Consider the following 19,652-nt stretch of genomic DNA (forward strand, 5'->3'; position numbering starts at 1 on the left):
AGTTGAACTGTGGAGTCCTTGATGCTCTCTGAGCCCTGTTGTTTTCTTGCAGACGTTTCATTGCCAGACTAGGCAACATCTTCAGTGCCTACTCATCACTTAAGATGTTGTCTAGTCTGGCAATGAAACGTCTGCAAGCAAACAAGGCTCAGAGAGCACCAGGACTCCAAACTTCAGTGATTTGCTCACCTACTTTCCATTTTCAATATATGATAGCAAGCTTTGTGTATTTATGATAACCTTAATCTGAGTCATACGCTGTATTTGTCTTTATATGCCTGTTTACTTTCACAAATAACCCTCAAGGACTTTATAAAAGGGCCATGCATGTTTAGCTTAACCTTTGTCTAGAAGTTCAAGCAAAGTCTATGAGGTAAGTCACATCTTATTTCATCAGGTAAAATTCTTCAGTTAATACATTTTCATTATATGCTATAGCTACCTTGGACATAGATGTAAATTAAAAATTAATATAAATTAATCCTAACACCCATTAATCTGTTTTCTTTCTGTTTCTTTTAAAAAACATTTTAGATGCATACCTTGTGGACCATTCCACTGTTACTGTTCCATATAGTTAGAGGTGAGATCTGATTGTTCTATGTAATAACTCCAAACTGATGTTGGTTTACCCATGTTTTGTATTGGGAGCTGAAGTGTCAGTACCAGAGAACTGTATTGTGAAGTGTCAAGACTGAAGATGAATGGTCTTGGGATTTCAAGTTTCCTTTCCTGTATCAGTATTGAGAACAAATACAGGTAGTCTGTTTGCTTAGCAACAGTCTGAAGTTATGACAGCCTTGGAATGGGTGCTTTATGGCCTGTAAAGCACTTCCGAGCACTGCAAAATCTCACATCACCACCCCTGTGGTCATATGATTGCCTTTCAGGCACTTGGCAACTGGCTTGCATTTATGACGGGTTGCGGCGTCCCACAGTCATGTGATCACGTTTTGCGAATTTTTTTGCCATTTTCCAGCAAAAAAAAACACCCATTGGGGAAACTGGATTCACTTAATGACCTCCAGAAATATGGTCATAAAATTGGATCTGGTCATGTGGTGACTTGACTTATGACCGCAATGACTTACGATGGAAATTCCAGTCCCAATTGTGATCATAAGTCGAGGACCACCTGTACTATCAAACTGCCACTTCTTTCTTAGGGTTTATGCACTCCCAGAATAGTTATCCATGGCATTTTATTATCTATGTACCAGGAGAAGCAGGTAAAATCTAGCAGAAGTAGATAACCAGAGATACGCTTCTTGCATTTGACATAAAACTGATTTCCATGCAGCAAAAATTAATCTACCTATCAATGTGATGTATAGAGCTGAGAACCTAACTCCTTTCCATACAGTGGTTTATATATTGCTTTCTGAAGAAATCAAGGTTAGACTAAATCTTACTGTCTTCAGAAGAGTTCCCAAATGACAAGGAAAACATGCAGAAAACGAATGACTTTGTAGTTTGATAAAAGAAATGGATATGCCACTGTAATAACTACCAGGGAAGATGTGCTGTAGAAGGTAAAATATGAACTTTTGCTTCAGTCATTCATGCCCTAATTATCTGACACATATATAACAGGCAGAGAAGTCTGCTTTCCCCGCCTGGGCTGCTTCACAGATGACATACCATGGGCTGGAACGGTGGAACGGCCCATTTCACGACTCCCTTGGGCACCTGAGAAAATAAATACACGCTTCCTTCTCTATACTAAAAAGAACCCTAACAACTTTCAGGTAAGATCTACCCTCCCCTAAAATTTAACTATTTTAGAAGGTTTTATTGTCTTCCCACGAAATAGAAGGGACAATATAAATAATGACTAAAGGGAAATGTTTGTATGTAATTTCTTAAAAAAAACTGACTTCTATTCCAAAGCCATAGATGTATCTCTATTAGATATTCCAATTCCATTTTTATTGCTTTAATATACAAAAGGGGGGCGTGGCGGCTCAATGGTTAAGATGCCAGGCTTGTTGACTGGAAGGTCGCAAATTTGGCGGTTCGAGATCTGAGTGCCACATGGTGGAGTGAGCTCCTGCATTCGCCTCAGCTCTTGCCAACCTAGCAATTCAAAAGCGTGCAAATCTGAGAAGATAAATAGGTACTGCTTCAGCGGGAAGGTAACAGCATTGCATGACTCTCATGCTGGCCACATGATGCGGAAGTGTCCTTAGACAACACTGGCTCTTCAGCCATGGAAACGGAGATGAGCACCACCCACTAGTGTGTCATTAGACACAACTAAATGGGAATCTTTACCTTATCTAATATACAAAAAAGGTATATTTGGAGGAGAGAGGAAAAAAGGAAAAAATATTGTTAAAAAGAAAGAGAAAATAAAAGGGAAACAATAAAAATGTATGATGTTACATATAGGAAATCATTCAACTTAATTTTTAAATATATAATTAAATCTTAATGCATAGAATAATTATATTCTTACCATTATATCAGTAAAGAGTCAGTTCATAAACAGAAAATAAACACATATTGGCAATCCAAGTGTGTACATCTGGGTTACATTGTGTTTCCAATATTTAAGAGTAATGTTTTCTGCTGACTTCCCATGGTTGCTAAACCCATAGTTCTTCAAATAGTGATGGGTTCCACATTTTGAGTGTATACTTCAAAAGTACAATCACATCTGCCTAGAACCTACATGGGGGGCTGCCCTTGAAAGCAATCCAGCAGCTTCAACTGGTCTAGAATGCAGATGTTACCTTGCTGGTTGTCCAATACCTGAAAAGCAGAATAAGGTCAATTTTGGGGCAGCTGTATTGGTTACCAACATGCTTCTCAGTCCAAGGCAAGATACTGGTTATTACCTATAAAACTCTTTCTGGATTGCGTCCTCATTACCTCCTGAGCCAGCTGACTCAGGTGGAACCTACACATCAAATCTCTGCAGGCCAAAAAGGAAGACTGAGAATTCCTCTTCCATAAAAAGTCAATGGGAAAGGAGTGAGGAAGGTGGCCTTCTAGGTGGTAGTCCCCTCGCTGTGGAATGGCTTGTCCCCTGAGGTGAAGATGGCCCTTTTCTATTGACTTTCTGAAAGGCACTCAAGACCCTGCTATACCACTGGGTCTTTGGAGGAGAACTACATGGCTTCTGGAATTACTGCAGTCCCTATACTGTCAGTGGCCATAGGAGGTATCTCTATTTTCTTCTTCTAATGAACTAGAGTGTTGTGTGTGAACATTTTTCTGCTTTCCTCTCAGGTCGTATCTGTTTGCATTCATGTATGTGTGCAATGAAAACCTCAGGGCAGAATTGCCTTGTACAATAATTAGCATTAGGTGGGTTGTATTCCAGTTTCATAATGGACCTAAAATGTGATTAAAATCTCCATCCATACATAACTATCTGATGCAAGAAATATGAATATTCACAAGGTGCTGATGAGTGAAGTGAAATTGTTTCAGTCATGACAATGCTTAAATTGATGTTTAAGAGCAGAGAAGCAAATAAATGCTCTCTCTCTTTCTCTAGCTAATATTTATGTAGATTTTTATATTTCCACAGGAAATCACTGCAATCAGTCCAGAAACAATTGGCTACTCCAACTTCAATACCAGCAAGATAACCCGCTTTATCACCCATGGATTCATAGACAAGGGGGAAGAAAGATGGCTGTCAGATATGTGCAAGGTACAGTAAAATAAAACATTTACAATACGCAATAATTTTGAAATCTCTTAACACCCAGACAGGTAACTCTGAAAAGTATCATTGCCTTGTGTAATCGATCTGCCTGCTATAACTGTGAACCGCCCAGGGTCCCCCATGTGGGAGAGATGGGCGGTGATAAAAACCTGATAGATAAATAAATAAATAAATAAATAAATAAAAACAGTTAAAAAAGAAAAGAAAATACAGGCAGTCCTCATTTAACAATGCTAACTGGGACCAGAAACTGCATCATTAAGCGACATGGTCATAAGTCATAAAACCACATGGCCGCACCACTTAGCACCAGTAGTTCTAGCAGTCCTGGTTGCCATTGTTAAGTGAGGAGCTCACTTGACCATGACTTCTGATTTCCTCTTGGCTTCTTCATTGACTTTGCTTGTGGGAAGCCGGCAGGGAAGGTTGCAAATCACAATCATGTGACTGTGGGACACTGTGATGGACATAAGTATGAGGTCCGCTCATAACTACCACTAGTTCATCGCCATTGCAGGTTCAAATGGTCACTGAATGAGTGGTTGTTAAACCACTGTAAGAGGACCACCTGTAAGAACCTGCATTTAAGAATGAATTTCAGAAGTTAGTTTGCCACAATAATCAAACTGCAGGGTTTAAAAGTCAGTGCAGCCAAGATCAATGAAACCATACTAAGATGCCTCTGATCCTTTAATTCCTAAAACATAAAATAATTTTCACACAAGGAGGTGTAGATTTCTGTTAGAGAAACTCCAACCTGTTATTTGACTCCCTTATGCAATATGACAAGTGGACCCCACAAAATTTTGCATTGTGAATTGCTTCTGTTCAGAGTTCCAAGAAGCCAGCCATGATATTTCTCAGGATACTCTATTCCATTCCCCTTCCTTTGTTCTCCCTCTCCAAGAGACTTTTAGTATGGCATTGTCACTCAGAATGCTCATTCCTCACTGGACTGATTATACCCATAGGTTTTTATTTCTAAATATTTTTGAGGTATATGAAAGTCTTGATGATACTTGCTTTTGGTGTATGGGGAGGTGCCATTCTGACTATGGCATGTCAGTCCTTCAGCTGCCCCAAGCAACATAAAGGAATGCAATGATGAAAAATGATAACTGGCTGTAGTATAGATCCATGATAAATGGCAAAGGAGCACATCCAACACATTCTCTTCCAAGCCAATGTCCACCAGACAAGTATCAGGCTATAATTCCCAGCATTCCTAGCAGAAGTAGCCCCAAAAGACTCACTGCTTGATTCAAGGGTATTGCTACCAGCACCCCATGCCTGAAGCTGCCTTTCCATTTCTGCATCTGACTCACATGTGGGGTTGCTGCATCAACATCACTCCTTCCATGTACTATTCTTGTCCAAATCCCCCTCCTCCCTACCAGTCTTTAGAGAGAAGTCTAAGCAGCAAGGAGAAAAACAAGGTACATATAAGGGCAGGGAAAACATGGAAAGGGCAGAGGAGATCATGGTGACAGCACAGGGCCTAGTCCAATCTTCTGCCCTTTCCTAATTGCCACTTAAAGTGGCAATTTTATCTTGCCTACCAGCAGTATGTCTACTGACATCTGGATAATTTGAGGAGTTATAACTATACTCCCAAATGTCAGGAAAGGAAAATCTTAAGAAAAGCTGTTTATAGGACCTAGAGAGAATTCAGGGTGTGTGGTGGCCCCATCGTTTCCCTCAATTTTATTTTTATGTCTGTTTGCAGAGAATGTTTCAAGTGGAAGATGTGAACTGCATTTGCATAGACTGGACCAAAGGTGCCAGGTGTCCCTATACCCAGGCAGCTAACAACATCCGTGTGATGGGGAGTGAAGTGGCATATTTTGTAAATGTCCTTAAGGTAAATGAGTTTTCAGTCATTAATTCATGGTTTTGAATCTTATAAGTACTGGAAGGCTATAATAAGTTGCTATCTAGGGCTAAACAACAATATTGATCCTATTTCAAGAACTATTTGATATGAAATAGAACTAAATTGTCAAAATTCAATTATTAGCTTCCAGGAACATACATTGTTGGAGAGAATAAAGGGTTATAACATTTACCACAAATTCATACTGACATTTATTTTGGCAGGAAACAATCCTGTATTCAACTGTGAATATAAAGTGTTGGAATTACACCAGGAGCCCTTGTTAGAGGATACGCTCTTGAACATAAGCATCTTTGGGCTCGAACTAAAATGCAACTACCTGTATGACAATTTGGCAGAGATGGGTTGATAGTTTGCATTTTGGTGACACTGCAAGCAGATAATGACAAATCCAATAATAATTTTATCAACTTGATCATAGCCTATCTTAATAGCTTTCTATAAACCTTCTCTTGGATTTCTGTTCTTAAGCAAGCTCTGAGTTAAAATCTAAACTGGCATAAAAGGGCAGTGATAGGAACCCCAGAGATATGAAAGTAGAATTCTTCTTTGTCCATTTGACTCTACAACTCTTCGAGTTCTGTACCAAGTGTACGTGCTAATGTTTCTTTCAACTGGATCTATGCTCAATTCAGCATCTGCAGTTGCCATTGTTTGAGCACTTCATCTTAGAGCTAGCTCACAGTCAGTTATGGTTTTGTGAAACTGCTGCCATCTATATAGCTTAGGAAAGGTAATAAACATGATTTGAGTCGCAAGTCACAGGACTAGCACTTACAGAGCAACCAATGTATATGATGTTCCTTTGCAACTGTTCTTACCATTAGGAGAAATATGGATACTCTCCATCCCTGGTACATTTCATTGGCCATAGCCTTGGGGCACATGCAGCTGCTGAGCTGGGAAGAAGAATAAAAGGAATTGGAAGAATCACTGGTAGGCTGATGTAATACAGCACCTATTAATATGAAAGCAAGGATTGCTGAATCTGAATCTAAACTGGCATGTACTCTGAAGCAACTAATGTAGATGATTTTACCAAAATGAGAAAGTGAATGTGAAAATGAGGATATGTTTAACATATGCAATGTTATATATCTTTATATCTTTCTATGTTTTCTGTAGAATGGCACCTATGAGCTTAGTAGTATGATTCCAATAGAAGAGAATATCTGTAGCTCAGGGTTGATCTGTGGAGTCCTTGGTGCTCTCTGAGCCTGGTTGTTTGCTTGCAGACGTTTCATTACCCAACTAGGTAACATCATCAGCGCACTTGTTGCTTTCTTATATATCCTTGCTCTGGAAACTCCCTTTTGGACAAATCTGCCACAAAAATCCTTATTTACCATCTGCTGAGAAATTAACAGCTGAAGTCTTGTGTTGCTTCCACACTAGCCCTTTTGTCTTGCTTGGTATATTTCTTAACCTTTTTTTAGACAGAATCTAGACTTTGGGGGAAATGAGTAAATCTATTTTCAATACATGACAGTTTCACATGTAGTGTCATAAATACGTACTGCTCTGGTTCTTTCCAACTTGTGTTTATTTGCACATTTATTTGGAAATGCAATCTATTTTTGTATTGAGCATTTTCTTATTTTGGGTGCAGTATTATATAGTCTATGAATTTTTTAATACACTTTCCATATCAGACAAAATTATTGTTTTCCATTTTAGCCAACAACTGCATTTAAAAAGTTGGAAAGTTTTCTAAATAACTTGTATCAATTACTGTTTTTGCTCTGTAGAAATGAACTTTAATTACTGATTTCCTGTCATAGCATTTTCTTTTCATTTGCATTTGGGGAAACAAACATGTTGATTATATAAAAATGAAATGGTGGAAATCCCTAGAGCTGCTCTTAATGGCCAATCGGCCCTTCAGGGCTTTCTAGCTTCAAGCATTTGTGAAATCCTGAACTGATTTCAAATAATACTATTAGGGGCATTCTTTGGCATCTGTGGGTGACAGGAATTAGAATTGATCAAATCTGCCAAGAATATGCTATTATTTCACTTAAGTATAAATCACTATGGTTACTCTAGAAACCTTCAGCAACTTCTCTTTAAATCATATATTTAACATTTATGCCATTACAGGACTAGACCCTGCTCAACCTTATTTTCAAGGCACTCCACCTGAGATCAGACTGGACAAAAGTGATGCTGAGTTTGTTGATGTGATTCATACTGATTCAGCACCATTAATTCCACATCTAGGTAAGCTGACTATAGGACATATGCAAGAGATACGCATGAACCTGATCAAACATAACCTTATTTCTTATGAAATTTCTAGGGTTTGGGATGAGTCAAGCTGTTGGACATCTTGATTTTTATCCAAATGGAGGAGAATACATGCCAGGATGTAAGAAAAATCCTCTTTCACAAATAGTGGATATTGATGGCATTTGGGAAGGTAGGTATCACAGTGATCTCTGCAAAGAAATATTCAAATGTAGTAAAGTAATACAAATCTCACTCCACTGAATCAACCATGCAATAGACTAGGACAGAGTCCCAAGCAGTTGCTCTCCTGTTGCGCTGGGACCACCAGAATTTCTAGCCAAAATGGCTATTGTAGAAATTTGGAGAGTTCCAATTTCCACCCATGACATGGTGAGGCAGCATCAAGGTATCCGCATCTCCAGAATAATAAATCACAAAACATGATTTTCTAAAGGTATAGTAAAGACAATAAAGAAACTTGACTACTTTCTTTATAAGAAAGGGTAAATAGTCTAAAGTTTTCTATTTAGTAAAAGCATGAGTGAGGGATGAGGAGAGGAAGAAACATGAAACATAGACAGATACACATTCAAAAGCATTATAACAGGTTTTTAAAATTATGCATGGTATAGAGACAACTAGAAAGCAACAGGAGTAGACTCTGCAGCTGATTAGCAATGGATTTTGCTTAAGGTATTCTTTCCAAGGATATTTTTAGAGAACTTCTCATAAATGGTGTGCTTTCTCAGTCACCAAATGGCCAGTGAGTATATGTAAATGTTCTTTCTTTCTACAATAATTACTCCAGCAACTTGCAGCTTTTGTATGGGAAGATGTCATGATGGAGAATTCTCTTTTTCCCAAAAAAACATGAAAAAATCACCCATCCAATTATTCTAGCCATAAATATGGTGGATAATTATAAAGGGCCTTTTATGCCAAGTTCTAGTAAATTCAAGACAAAGGAGAGTTCTTCTTTATCTCATCTTTTTTTTTACACTGCCTTCAAAAGATGGCAATGACCAACAGCTTAGAAAACTTTAATCAACTTCATCAAGGACAGATTAATAACATCTATAAGTCATCACAGCTAGATGTTTTGCCCAGTGGGCTCACATCAGTAGCTGGCCCTCAATTGCTATAAAGCCTTGGTGCCTTCTCAATGAATTGGAAGGTCAGCCCATAACTTTTGGCATGAAATCAACTGTACTGCAGCTTAGTGGGTACCCATGTTCCAGACTGCATGGCCTGCTGGAGCAGAAGGCACCCCAGACTGAGACTCTCCTTGACACCCTGCTGTCCCAGCAAAATCCTTAACAACACTAGATTCATTCTTAACAATTGGTCTTAATAATGAATAAACCTTTAATTCTCTTCCATTGAAATTCAAATATAATGAGAAAATTAAACATATGATGAGGTGTTTAAACCTGTTTTTTTGATTTCTGGATTACCTAACTTTTTATCCCTTGTGCCATTTATCTTCTAATGCAATTTATAACAAAATGGCTTTCTTCAGAAAAGTTCATTTGGACAGAAGAATGGAGCAAGATGTCAAATAAGTTTTGCTTCAGTGAGAAGTTTTTAGATTGCCTCCTATGGGCTGTAATGTCTGTGGAAAGCCAAGGAACAGGAACTTTTGCAGTTCTGTTGTAGTCTTGTTTGCAGTTCTTTCATATTTCATTCCAAGTTAACTTTTTTGCATGTATTTATAAAAATAATTATTTTTCAAAATATTTTTTCCTGCAGAGGAATGGTGCATCTGAAACTGCTAATATAAATTTCAAAATTCTCAACATATACATCTACATACACAAAATTTAATTTAATTAATATTTATTTGCATATTTATTTACTTGTCTTCATAACTAACAACATACTAAATTGTATGGTTTTATTTCAGAATTTGCTATTCTTTTCCAGTCTTAGTTCTCAGCTTAAACTATAAACCAAGAGAATACTTCAGCCATATGATACTCCATATACTGTACAGTTATAAAACCAGTCTGCCTTCTGCCCCTTATTTAAATATTCCTAATATTATTTTCATTAGATGTTTATCCCACTTTCATTAAAAGCCTGCAGAAATAACAATGGTTTAATCCATACCTTAAACTAGAAAACAAAACAGCCCAGCAGATTTTTAGAGCATCACCTCTATGTTTTGGAACAAGTTGCTTAATCTCATGATGAAATGACGAGGTCAAGGCTTCTGAAACCAGTTTTACATCTTGGAAAAAAATTACGCACCTTGTCAGGTTGTAAAGTAATCCTAAACTGCTAAAGGCTTGAAACAGTAATAGATGCACTCAAGACTGATTCCAGCAAACGGTCAACAGCATAGCTTGAACTAGGTAAGCTCCAACCATACTTTGTGACTGATGTTTTTAATTTACTTGTAAGCCTCCCAGAAAAATCCAGTCACTGACGAAGTACAATAAAATAAAGCAAATAAATAATAAATACATTGCTGTGAAATGACTACAATTACTAAATAGTTTTTCAAATCCAGAAGAAGGCATTGTAGTTAGCTAGCCTATTGCTAAGTAACAAATGTATACCTGCCAATTTATCTGGTTCTGAAGTAAAGACCTGGTTGTTGCCATTTTTTTTTTACTCAACCCCACAGCGCACATTCACCATCCCTAAGTGACTGGCTCGCACAAAACCAGTAGCTGGGGCTCCTGAATGCAACCATGGACGCAGCCTTCTCCAAGGCCAAAGCGCTGCAGTAGATTCCATAACTGGATTTTGTAATGTGCATGCACGTCTCTTCAGTATTTTGCTGTCCACCAGTTTGCTGACACTCATTATCAGCAGCCAAACTCCCTGAAAAAAAGCTTGTGTTAACTGTTCCGACTGTCAGTGTCTTGAGCAGACTGGACTTAAAACTCTTTGGCACTAAGAAGCTTTTAAAGTGTTTTCCATTTCCAAGTTCGTCCTAGTTTGATAGTTCCTATATGCTACCTTACATTATTAGACTTCTGGAGCTACCCCGTTTTAGAAACTTTTGACTTTTTTACTATGTTGCCCAATCCAGAATGGATGGCATAATAATTAAGATAGTTTTGTCTTAACAATTCTACACCGACCGACTGTCCTCGATTGGCCAGAACAGTCCTGATTTGGAGGGTCATTGTGTCTGAAAAATGCCCCAGGAAATCTCAGTGTGCTCATGAACAATCAGAGAGGACAAGCAATATAGTCAGCAGACCAGCGCATGGGTTGGGTTGTATATTATGAATCCCACCATGGAATTCAGAGCATAAATTTCCAAAAGACATCTGTGTTTCCTTTTTCATATGGCTTTGCAAATCCCTGCTCTTAGCAGGACATGAGAAACTGAACATATTTTCACAACGGCTTTCCTTGTAATTCTATTGAAGCAAGTGCAAGAATAAGGTTTTGCTTATTTTTTTAATGTATTAATCAAATTTGTATAGCTGCCCACCTCACAGAAAAGTGACTCTGGGCAGCTTACAACAATCCAATAAAACAACGCATACATACGCAATCAGTATAAAAACCAATATTAAAAGATAAATATGATTTTTTAAAAAATGCAAATCCTAGGCAAGAGGGAATAAGGATAGCTAACTCAGCAATGAAACCACCTAAGCATGTTTCCGGTTCCCTGGGAGCCCCAGGCCTGGTGACATAACAGTACAATAAAATGGCCGTTTATGATAAGGAAAGCCCTTGGCTGAAATTCTTAAGCTCTCTCAAATCTCAGTCCACGCTATAGCTTCTAGCACCTTGGGCTAACAGTTTCAGATTTATATTTTGACTGTCTTTCCCCACTCTCTCCCTGACAACTTCTCCATTATGTGGTGAGAAAGTTCATGGACACAGCACACTCAGCCAATTGAGGAGCCTCCTGCAGCACGCTTTATTCCCAGGCACAACCCAACCCACGTGCTGGTCTGCTGTCTATATTGCTTGTCCTCTCTGATTGTTCATGAGCACACTGAGATTTCCTGGGGCATTTTTCAGACACAATGACCCCCCAAATCAGGACTGTTCTGGCCAATCAAGGACAGTCGGTCGGTGTAGAATTGTTAAGAGAAAACTATCTTAATTATTATGCCATCCATTCTGGATTGGACAACATCGTAAAAAAGTCAAAAGTTTCTAAAACAGGGTAGCTCCAGAAGTCTAATATTTAGATACAGTAACCATGCCATTTATTGTTCACTATAGTGGTTAAGGCTCCAGGCCAGAAACCAGGAGACCGGGAGTTCTAGTCCCGCCTTAGGCATGAAAGCCAGCTGGGTGACCTTGGGCCAGTCACTCTCTCTCAGCCCTAGGAAGATGAAGGCAATGGCAAACCACTTCTGAAAAACCTTGCCAAGAAAACTGCAGGGACTTGTCCAGGCAGTCTCCGAGAACTAGACATGACTGAACGGATAAAAAGAAAAAATATATAAATAGCTGCCATTACTACTAAAACAGAGGCCACCTAAAAGGACACTTTAATACATCCAAGATGGGGCCCCGTCACTCAGGCTGTCTCTTTTAATTTATGAAATACCAATTTCAAGAATGCTTCTCATTTAAACCACTACTTTCAGTAACTGCTACCGATCTTTTGCCTGAACTTCTCCCAACCAAAGTATTATGTATGTCCAACCTCTCAAGGAAAGGTTTTTAAGAGATGTTTCAACATTTGGCAAAGTGAATAAAGTGATGAAAAAAGGTAAGATATTGGCCTTGCTCCAGAAATAAGAACGTAAGTGTTTGTTTAATCTTCTTCAAAGCACTTAGTACGAATAGTCAAGAACTAAACTATAGTATCTAACAGCACTTTCTGCTCCACAGGAACTCGTGACTTTGTGGCCTGTAACCATCTGCGGAGCTATAAGTATTATTCGGATAGCATTATTTTTCCAGATGGATTTTTGGGTTACCCTTGTGCTGCGTACAACTTATTTGAAACAGTATGTTATTTGCATCTTGCATAAATATTAACAGCAAGAGTGTAGTGTTTGGGGTTTTTTTCTTTGTTGGTGCATACAAGGGAGGAAGAAAATCATGGGACTGTCAGTGTACAAGAGCTCCTGTTCACATAATATCCCCACCACCTTTCCCTCCTCCATTCCTTATGGGTGTTGCTTAATTAGTGATTTTCTTTTTTTTTTTAGCAAAATATAATTTATAATTATAGCTAAAATGGCAAACTGCAATTTGTACCTGCTTTCAAACCAAATGCATAATTACATTTTTAATCCTAATTTTGCAGTTATCGGGCAACTTATGGGGCAACTTATGATTTGTCCAAATGGATGCATTGCAGACCATGTAAGACAATCAGCTATTTGGCAGAGTGAATGACAGGTGGTGCAAGCATGCACACTTGAGCCTCAGAAGTGTAGTGTCAAGTTATATGAACATTAAGATCATTTTTATTTTTAGGGCAGTGCAGCAATCTGGATTCAGACAATGGAAAGATGATTTGGAGCATGTGGGGGCATGCACATTGCACCTATCAGTACCCCCTCAAATCAAATTTTCTTTTTCACCATGTGGCCTTCAGAAAAATGCAACTTCTTTGAGAAGTAGCTAACAGATGTTAAGTGCATCCCTTTCGCATTCAGATCTTTGCACATTCTTAGTCCAGGAATGAATTAACTGAAAACTAATTGAACTGGAAACAGAATGTGGAGGAGCCAGCTGATGAGAGCTGTAGACAGTTCTTCAATAACCACCCAATAGTTTTGGCACTATTTTTGATAAGGGACTGTAGGCTTCATCAAAATTTTAAGTGTTAGCACAATTCAACTCTGTCATGTTATTTTTGTCAGGACCTAGGAGAAGACCAACATAACAGAGCTCTGCAGAGCTCTGCATTCAAAGGGCAAAATGTGATTTGGACATGCATGGGTATGCACATTGCACCAACTGGGAACATCTCAAACCAAGTACATCTTTTTCCAGAATCAGCTGCACAGGGTAGCCACACAAACACATAAGAAATTGCAACTGATTTAAGGTGTTCTTGATAGGTTCCATGTGCTTGCTCATAATGCTTTGAATCACATTTTGCCCTTTGAATCCAGAGCTCTGCATAGCTGTAATACATACTACGCCTTTGTTTATATTAATAGCTTATAAACAATGTCAAATCTGAACAAAATATAAACTTGGTGACAAGAGACATTCCCAATTCATATGTATAGATGAAGAAAATCAAGGTTTAGAGAAGATGAATTGTATTGCATTTGAACTTTCAGGATACATTTAAGGTCTGTAAGGTGGAAAAGGAATGTGCTTAATGTTCCTCTATGATTTTTTTTTAAATAGACACGCTGTACATTTCTTGATAATGTGGCATAAAATCTACTGTTTTGAACAAGGAAAAATATTACTCATTCAGATAAAGGACAGGGCAAAGGAAAAGAGCAGCACCACATGATTAGCTATGGTTTTCCATTAGTGCAACCAGTATAAAGGAAATGAATAGGGTAATGGAAATATTTGGGTATTTTCCTCTCTCTATGTTTTTATTAGGACAGCTGTTTCCCATGTCCAAAAGGTGGATGTCCTCCAATGGGTCACTATGCAATTGAATTTAAAGACAAAATCACTTCTGGATTTACTAAACTTTATTTGAATACTGCAGATGCCAAAAATTTTACCAGTAAGTATGGGGCTGGGAATTGGGGACAATTAATGCTTGTCTTCTTGTAACCCTGGGTTTGTGCATGCATATGCTTGTGTATATACACACAAACACACACAAGCACATTCACCACTGTGGGAGGAGAAAAAGCAGATTACCTGCCAGATATCTAACCAGGATTGCTTCGGGTTGTAATTAGGATAAAAATGAGGTGGGGAGAGAAAGAGAGATTGTGTTCCTAGGAGAGAAGGTGAAGGTCTAGTAGTGGCTCTTCCCTAAAAGGAATGAAAACTACCCAAGTTATATGGTTATTCTAGAAAACAGATCACTAAACATCAGTGAGAAATCTGTAAAGTGCATTTGTAGGAAGCAGTTATGGATGGACTGTTGAATGGCCTGCCTATGCAATGGATGGGGTTCCTATGCAATGGAGGCAGTTATGGATGGACTGCCTATGCAGTTACTATAGTAGATAGAAGCACTATGCCTTCTACAGATGCATGAAGCATGATACCTTGTAACTAGGGAGGCTGCACCCTTCCTAGCCTCAGGTTCACCTAAAAGATGAACGCAAACAGTGGGGCCAGGATGCCTGTCTTTAAACTTCATAATAGCCCACAATGCTGAGAGAAAATTTATCAGCCTCATGGAACAACATACAGGTTCTGATTTTAATGTTCCATTACCTGCATTTTTGAACCCTGAGTGTGATTTGGAATGATACTATCTGAAACTGAAGAGATGATGATGATGATGATGACGACGACTGATGTTATACTGCAGGTTCTCTACCTCTACACTACATTTTATGTTATTTTGTGACATTATTGGTGGGGAGTGCAAGATTATGAGCAGATTTCATACACACACATCCATTTCGTAGATGAAATTGCAAAAAAAAATACATAGACTTTGGAAAACTATTTTGTTGCATGTGAATAATAGAACAGGATATCCTTCTGATTAAAGCTAGTTGATATTTGGGGTCTTCAGATGGCATTTAGTTCCATAAAGAACCTCAGAGTGCAGCTTATTTTGTGAGTTTATTATAAACAGTCAATTTTAATAGTAATAGGAACTTGCTTGGCTAAAACCAAATTCTCATTAATGGTGGTGTCTAGGTTGGAGGTACAAATTATCAGTCACACTGTCTGGAAGCAGCAGCATCCGGGGGTACATAAATATTGCCCTGTATGGGAGTGGAGGGAACACAAAGCAATATCAAATTTTCAAGTAAGTTTTGAGAAATATCACATCTAAAAGTAGAAATTTCCACTTGGTATTATATAGAACTTTGCAGGTCGAGTTTGTTATGTATTTCAATAGCTCTTTCATTTTCAAATGATATGTTGATCTCTTATAAGAGTCTTTGCCATGAGATGCCCTTCAAACAGGTTGAGATTACTGTTCCTGTAATATATGGTATTCTAGGTGGCTGGAAATCTCAGGAGCTATAACCCAGTAGATCTGAAAGGTGTATGTTTGAGGATTTATCTCATAAATTATTTTAAGCACATTCCATCTGCATCTTAGCATCTTCATGTTTATGACTCATTTTCTTGAAAAGGATTTTGTAAATTACATTTTCCAAATTATTGTGATTTTAAGTTTCCACTTGTCATTTGCTGTGACTGTTTGAATTACAAGTTGTGTTATAATTAGACAAATATGTCACTTGCTACCTGATTAATATTTAGCTCAGCCAATAACATATTATAGTTCCAGAAAGTAGATTTACTAGCCAGGATATATTAAATGGTTCTGACAGCTAATTATTTTCATTTAGACTGCATTTAATCTGACTCTTGCAGGATATCAAGGGGGGAAAACTTGCTTCAATATATTCATATGCAAATCTATACACTACTAAATAAATTTTTGGATCCTGTATTCATGTATTTGTAATCTTTCAGATTTTCTTCTTTCAGATGCATTATATTTTACACAAGCCATTTGGGCTATCATCTTTTTGGTAAACATCACAGAAACTATAACCTGAATGAATACATCAATTATGAAAAAGTCTTGGTTAAATTAAACATCTCTCTGACAAAGCATGGAATATTAATACTGCTGAACATCACTTAAATCTATTTTTTTAATGTTGATTGGGTATGCTGAAACCAGGCACTACATATACTAGTTTTATGGATTTAGAAATTGATGTTGGACCAATAATTAAAATAAAATTCCTTTGGGACAATGATATCATAAATCCAACTTTTCCCAAACTGAGAGCAGCAAAGATCCAGGTGCAGACTGAAAAAAATGGATACATGTATGTATAAGTATAAAAAATAAGGAAACGACTTCATCTGTTTTATGGTGTTTTGTTTTGATTTGTTTTGTTTTTTGTTTTGTTTTGTTTTGAAGGGGGAAGCTCAGACCTGGTGAGGTTTATACCAAGCTAATAGATGTAGAACTTAAGGTTGGAATTGTCACCAAGGTTAAATTTCTTTGGAACAACAATATCATAAACCCAACTTTGCCCAGACTGGGAGCAGCAAAGATTACAGTAGAAGATGGAGAAAATGGGAATGTGTATGTATACACTCACTATTTCAAAACAAGTAATAAAACAAAAAATAGCTACCAGTTATAAATTAAACTTATAAATAAAACTTATAAAACTTATATTGTCTGTGTTCTACATGTGTGGGCCCAACAGTTTTACATAATTGCTTTGCATTTCAGCTTATTTGGGAAGAATGCTAATGAATTGTATGTTTTCAGATATAATCATTTTAAAGCCATGTTAATATTTTAATGGGACATCTGGTTAAACTATACAGCTCTAGAAAGGGAGGAACTGTTTTATTCATAGCCAGTACAGGTTCCCATTTGAAGAACAGAGAAGAACAGCATTTAAACACATTCATACTAACAATATATATTTGTTTTCTTTTTGCTGTCATAAAATTTTGAATAAGTAATGCTCAAACTCTGCTGCTACTTCTTTGAAATAAAGGGGAAATACTGTGTAGATAGAAAAAGTCAGTGTACATTAGTACAATATTTGTTGCTTTTTTAGCATAGAGAGAATGGGGGGGCAGGATAGAAATGAGTAACAGTGCATGATTTGGAAATGTGAATAAACACTTTTTAACACTATCACAATATTTAACTAGGAATGATCCACTCAAGTTACATAAAAGGCAAGTGTTTACACAATGCATAGTTGAAGCTCTCAGCTATCATGATGGACACTAATTTAAACTGGTTTTAAAAGAAGATTCTACAAATTTGTTGAGAGAAGGGCAATCAATGACTACTTGTTTTGATTACAGCACAACCCCTCATATATAATAAGCAGCATACTATAAATAGCAGATCCTATGCAACAACTGCAGAAGGCAGCCATGTCCTGGTGGGACTGTCACAAATGCATCTGTTTGACCGCAGAGTAGGACAGAGTGCTGGAGTAGATTGGCCTTTAGCCTGATCCAGCAGACTCTTTATCATCTTACAAAAGACTGTCTGTATCTGGGTAGGGATGCACAGGAGTGTTATCTAGCCAGTACAGTCCAATTCTTATGAAATTCCTTCTCTTTCTCAAGGAAAAGACAGATACCCAGCAGGTTCAGGTGGAATGGAGAGTTCATGACAGTAGGCACCATGGCTGCAGCAGGGCTCAGCTGTTTGACTCCATGCTCTCACTGTCCCAGTTCTGCCCAATGGCTGCCTGTGCCAGCTGCTTTTTCTGCAGCCATGGTGCCTACTGGCATGCATGTGGCTTGGGAATGAGGCTCATCCTATTCTTCACTGGAGAATGAGAGTCCAACACTGGAGAAGGTAGAGGAGGAGGAGGCAGGGCAGAACTGGTTATTGCCACTGGAACCAGTTGTTGCCTAATTTAGATATTTAAATGAATGGTCCTTTCTTACTGTCTTTCCCAGAGCTAAACTCCTTTATATTGGATTAGACAAAATTGTGTGTAAAGCAGATCCACTGAAATCAATGGGAAAAAAGGTCTGACTGATTACAATCCATCTTAAGCAATAAGTTTTACTCCTACATCAAAAGAGACAGAGTTGTAGCCACAAATTTCTTCTTAGAATATTGGAAATGGGCATTTTTCTCTTACTGGGCGCATCTAATAAATTTAAAAGTACAAAATTACAAAAACAATGGTACAAAAATAATGGTATACATGGAAAATATAAAATGCATCAAAAGTGAGTTTGAATTAATTACATTTCCTGAGAGTCTGTGATACAAATGTTTAAAGTTCATGTTAATGCAACAGTAATATCAAAGCATATACATTGATGCATGCTTTTTTAACTCTTTAGATTCAATTTCTGTGGCAGTGAAACTGTGAGAGAAGATGTGCTGCAAACACTCACATCATGCTGATCTTGAAATGAGGAGCAGCTTTTCTGCAAATCTTAATAAAACAGTAACATTTCAAGCACCTTGTGTATTCTTGTGCTAAAGTGATTGTAAGTGATGGTACAGGTATGTGTGTCCAAGTGCACATGTGTATCTCATATGCTTCCTATCACAGCATGAACAGTGCTCTCATTGCAAGTGAAAATGCTGAATAAATCCCAGCAGCCACTTAATATATTGCATTGGCATTATCATTACCCATCAATCTCACACAGCAAGATTTTGATCTTTTTCCATCCAGAATGTGCAGTTATTCATGTCTTCAAAGAAGAGCAGTAAATGGGATGTAAGTGGAATGTATATACACATCATTATAATTTAGGCTGTGCAGAGATCTAGATTTAGCAAGGAAAATGTGATTTAAAGTGTATACAGTGTATGCTGGAAATGCCTTAAACAAAATATGCCTTTTCCTGAGATGGCACAGCAGCTGCTTGATCCTATGTATAACTGCTTTAGGATGCTATTCTTGGAATTATATTTTTCCCTTTGAATCTAGATATCTGCATAGCCTTAATATTATCTTCAGGTGTAACAATGTCTGAAGGCACAAACACCTCTGAAGCCTTTTCAGGAAATAAGGCCTTCCAGTGTAAGATTGTCTGGGGAGAGGCAGACTTTAATTCTGAAGGTATAGGAGCATTTTTCCTTCATGCCCTTGCTCTATTATGCCAAAGGATAGGCTTGCTATTAATCCAATAGGAAAATGACATACATAACTTTAGGAACATTAGGTAATTGGTGCCTATGTACCTGAGTAAAGTTGGAGCTTATCCAGAAATTTTATCAGCACATGGGGCTGGTCCAAGACAAAAGACCCATCAGGTACTGGGTGAAAG

The 19,652-nt window shown here is 37.8% G+C and overlaps 1 protein-coding gene across 1 annotated transcript; it reads left to right on the forward strand.

Annotated features, from left to right (window-relative positions):
• Window positions 1–359: 359 nt before the first annotated feature.
• Window positions 360–18,835, forward strand: LOC134499478 (inactive pancreatic lipase-related protein 1-like). The gene is made up of 13 exons (XM_063306144.1): window positions 360–373; window positions 535–583; window positions 1,594–1,748; window positions 3,539–3,664; window positions 5,406–5,540; window positions 6,401–6,509; window positions 7,674–7,793; window positions 7,873–7,992; window positions 12,621–12,739; window positions 14,310–14,439; window positions 15,543–15,654; window positions 16,795–16,962; window positions 18,714–18,835. The coding sequence occupies exons 2-13, from the start codon at window positions 535–537 to the stop codon at window positions 18,775–18,777; spliced, it is 1,407 nt and encodes a 468-aa protein (XP_063162214.1). The 5' UTR covers window positions 360–373; the 3' UTR covers window positions 18,778–18,835.
• The last annotated feature ends 817 nt before the right edge of the window (window positions 18,836–19,652 follow it).

Source organism: Candoia aspera, chromosome 6 (assembly GCF_035149785.1).
Source record: "Candoia aspera isolate rCanAsp1 chromosome 6, rCanAsp1.hap2, whole genome shotgun sequence".
In the NCBI taxonomy this organism is placed as follows: domain Eukaryota; kingdom Metazoa; phylum Chordata; class Lepidosauria; order Squamata; family Boidae; genus Candoia; species Candoia aspera.

Excerpts from the sequence above, each read along its gene's own strand:
- LOC134499478 (XM_063306144.1), top strand. The coding sequence starts at position 535 with ATGCATACCTTGTGGACCATTCCACTGTTACTGTTCCATATAGTTAGA. Across the intron at positions 7,993-12,620 it reads TATTGATGGCATTTGGGAAG|GAACTCGTGACTTTGTGGCC; the intron begins GTAGGTATCACA and ends TCTGCTCCACAG. Across the intron at positions 12,740-14,309 it reads CGTACAACTTATTTGAAACA|GACAGCTGTTTCCCATGTCC; the intron begins GTATGTTATTTG and ends TGTTTTTATTAG.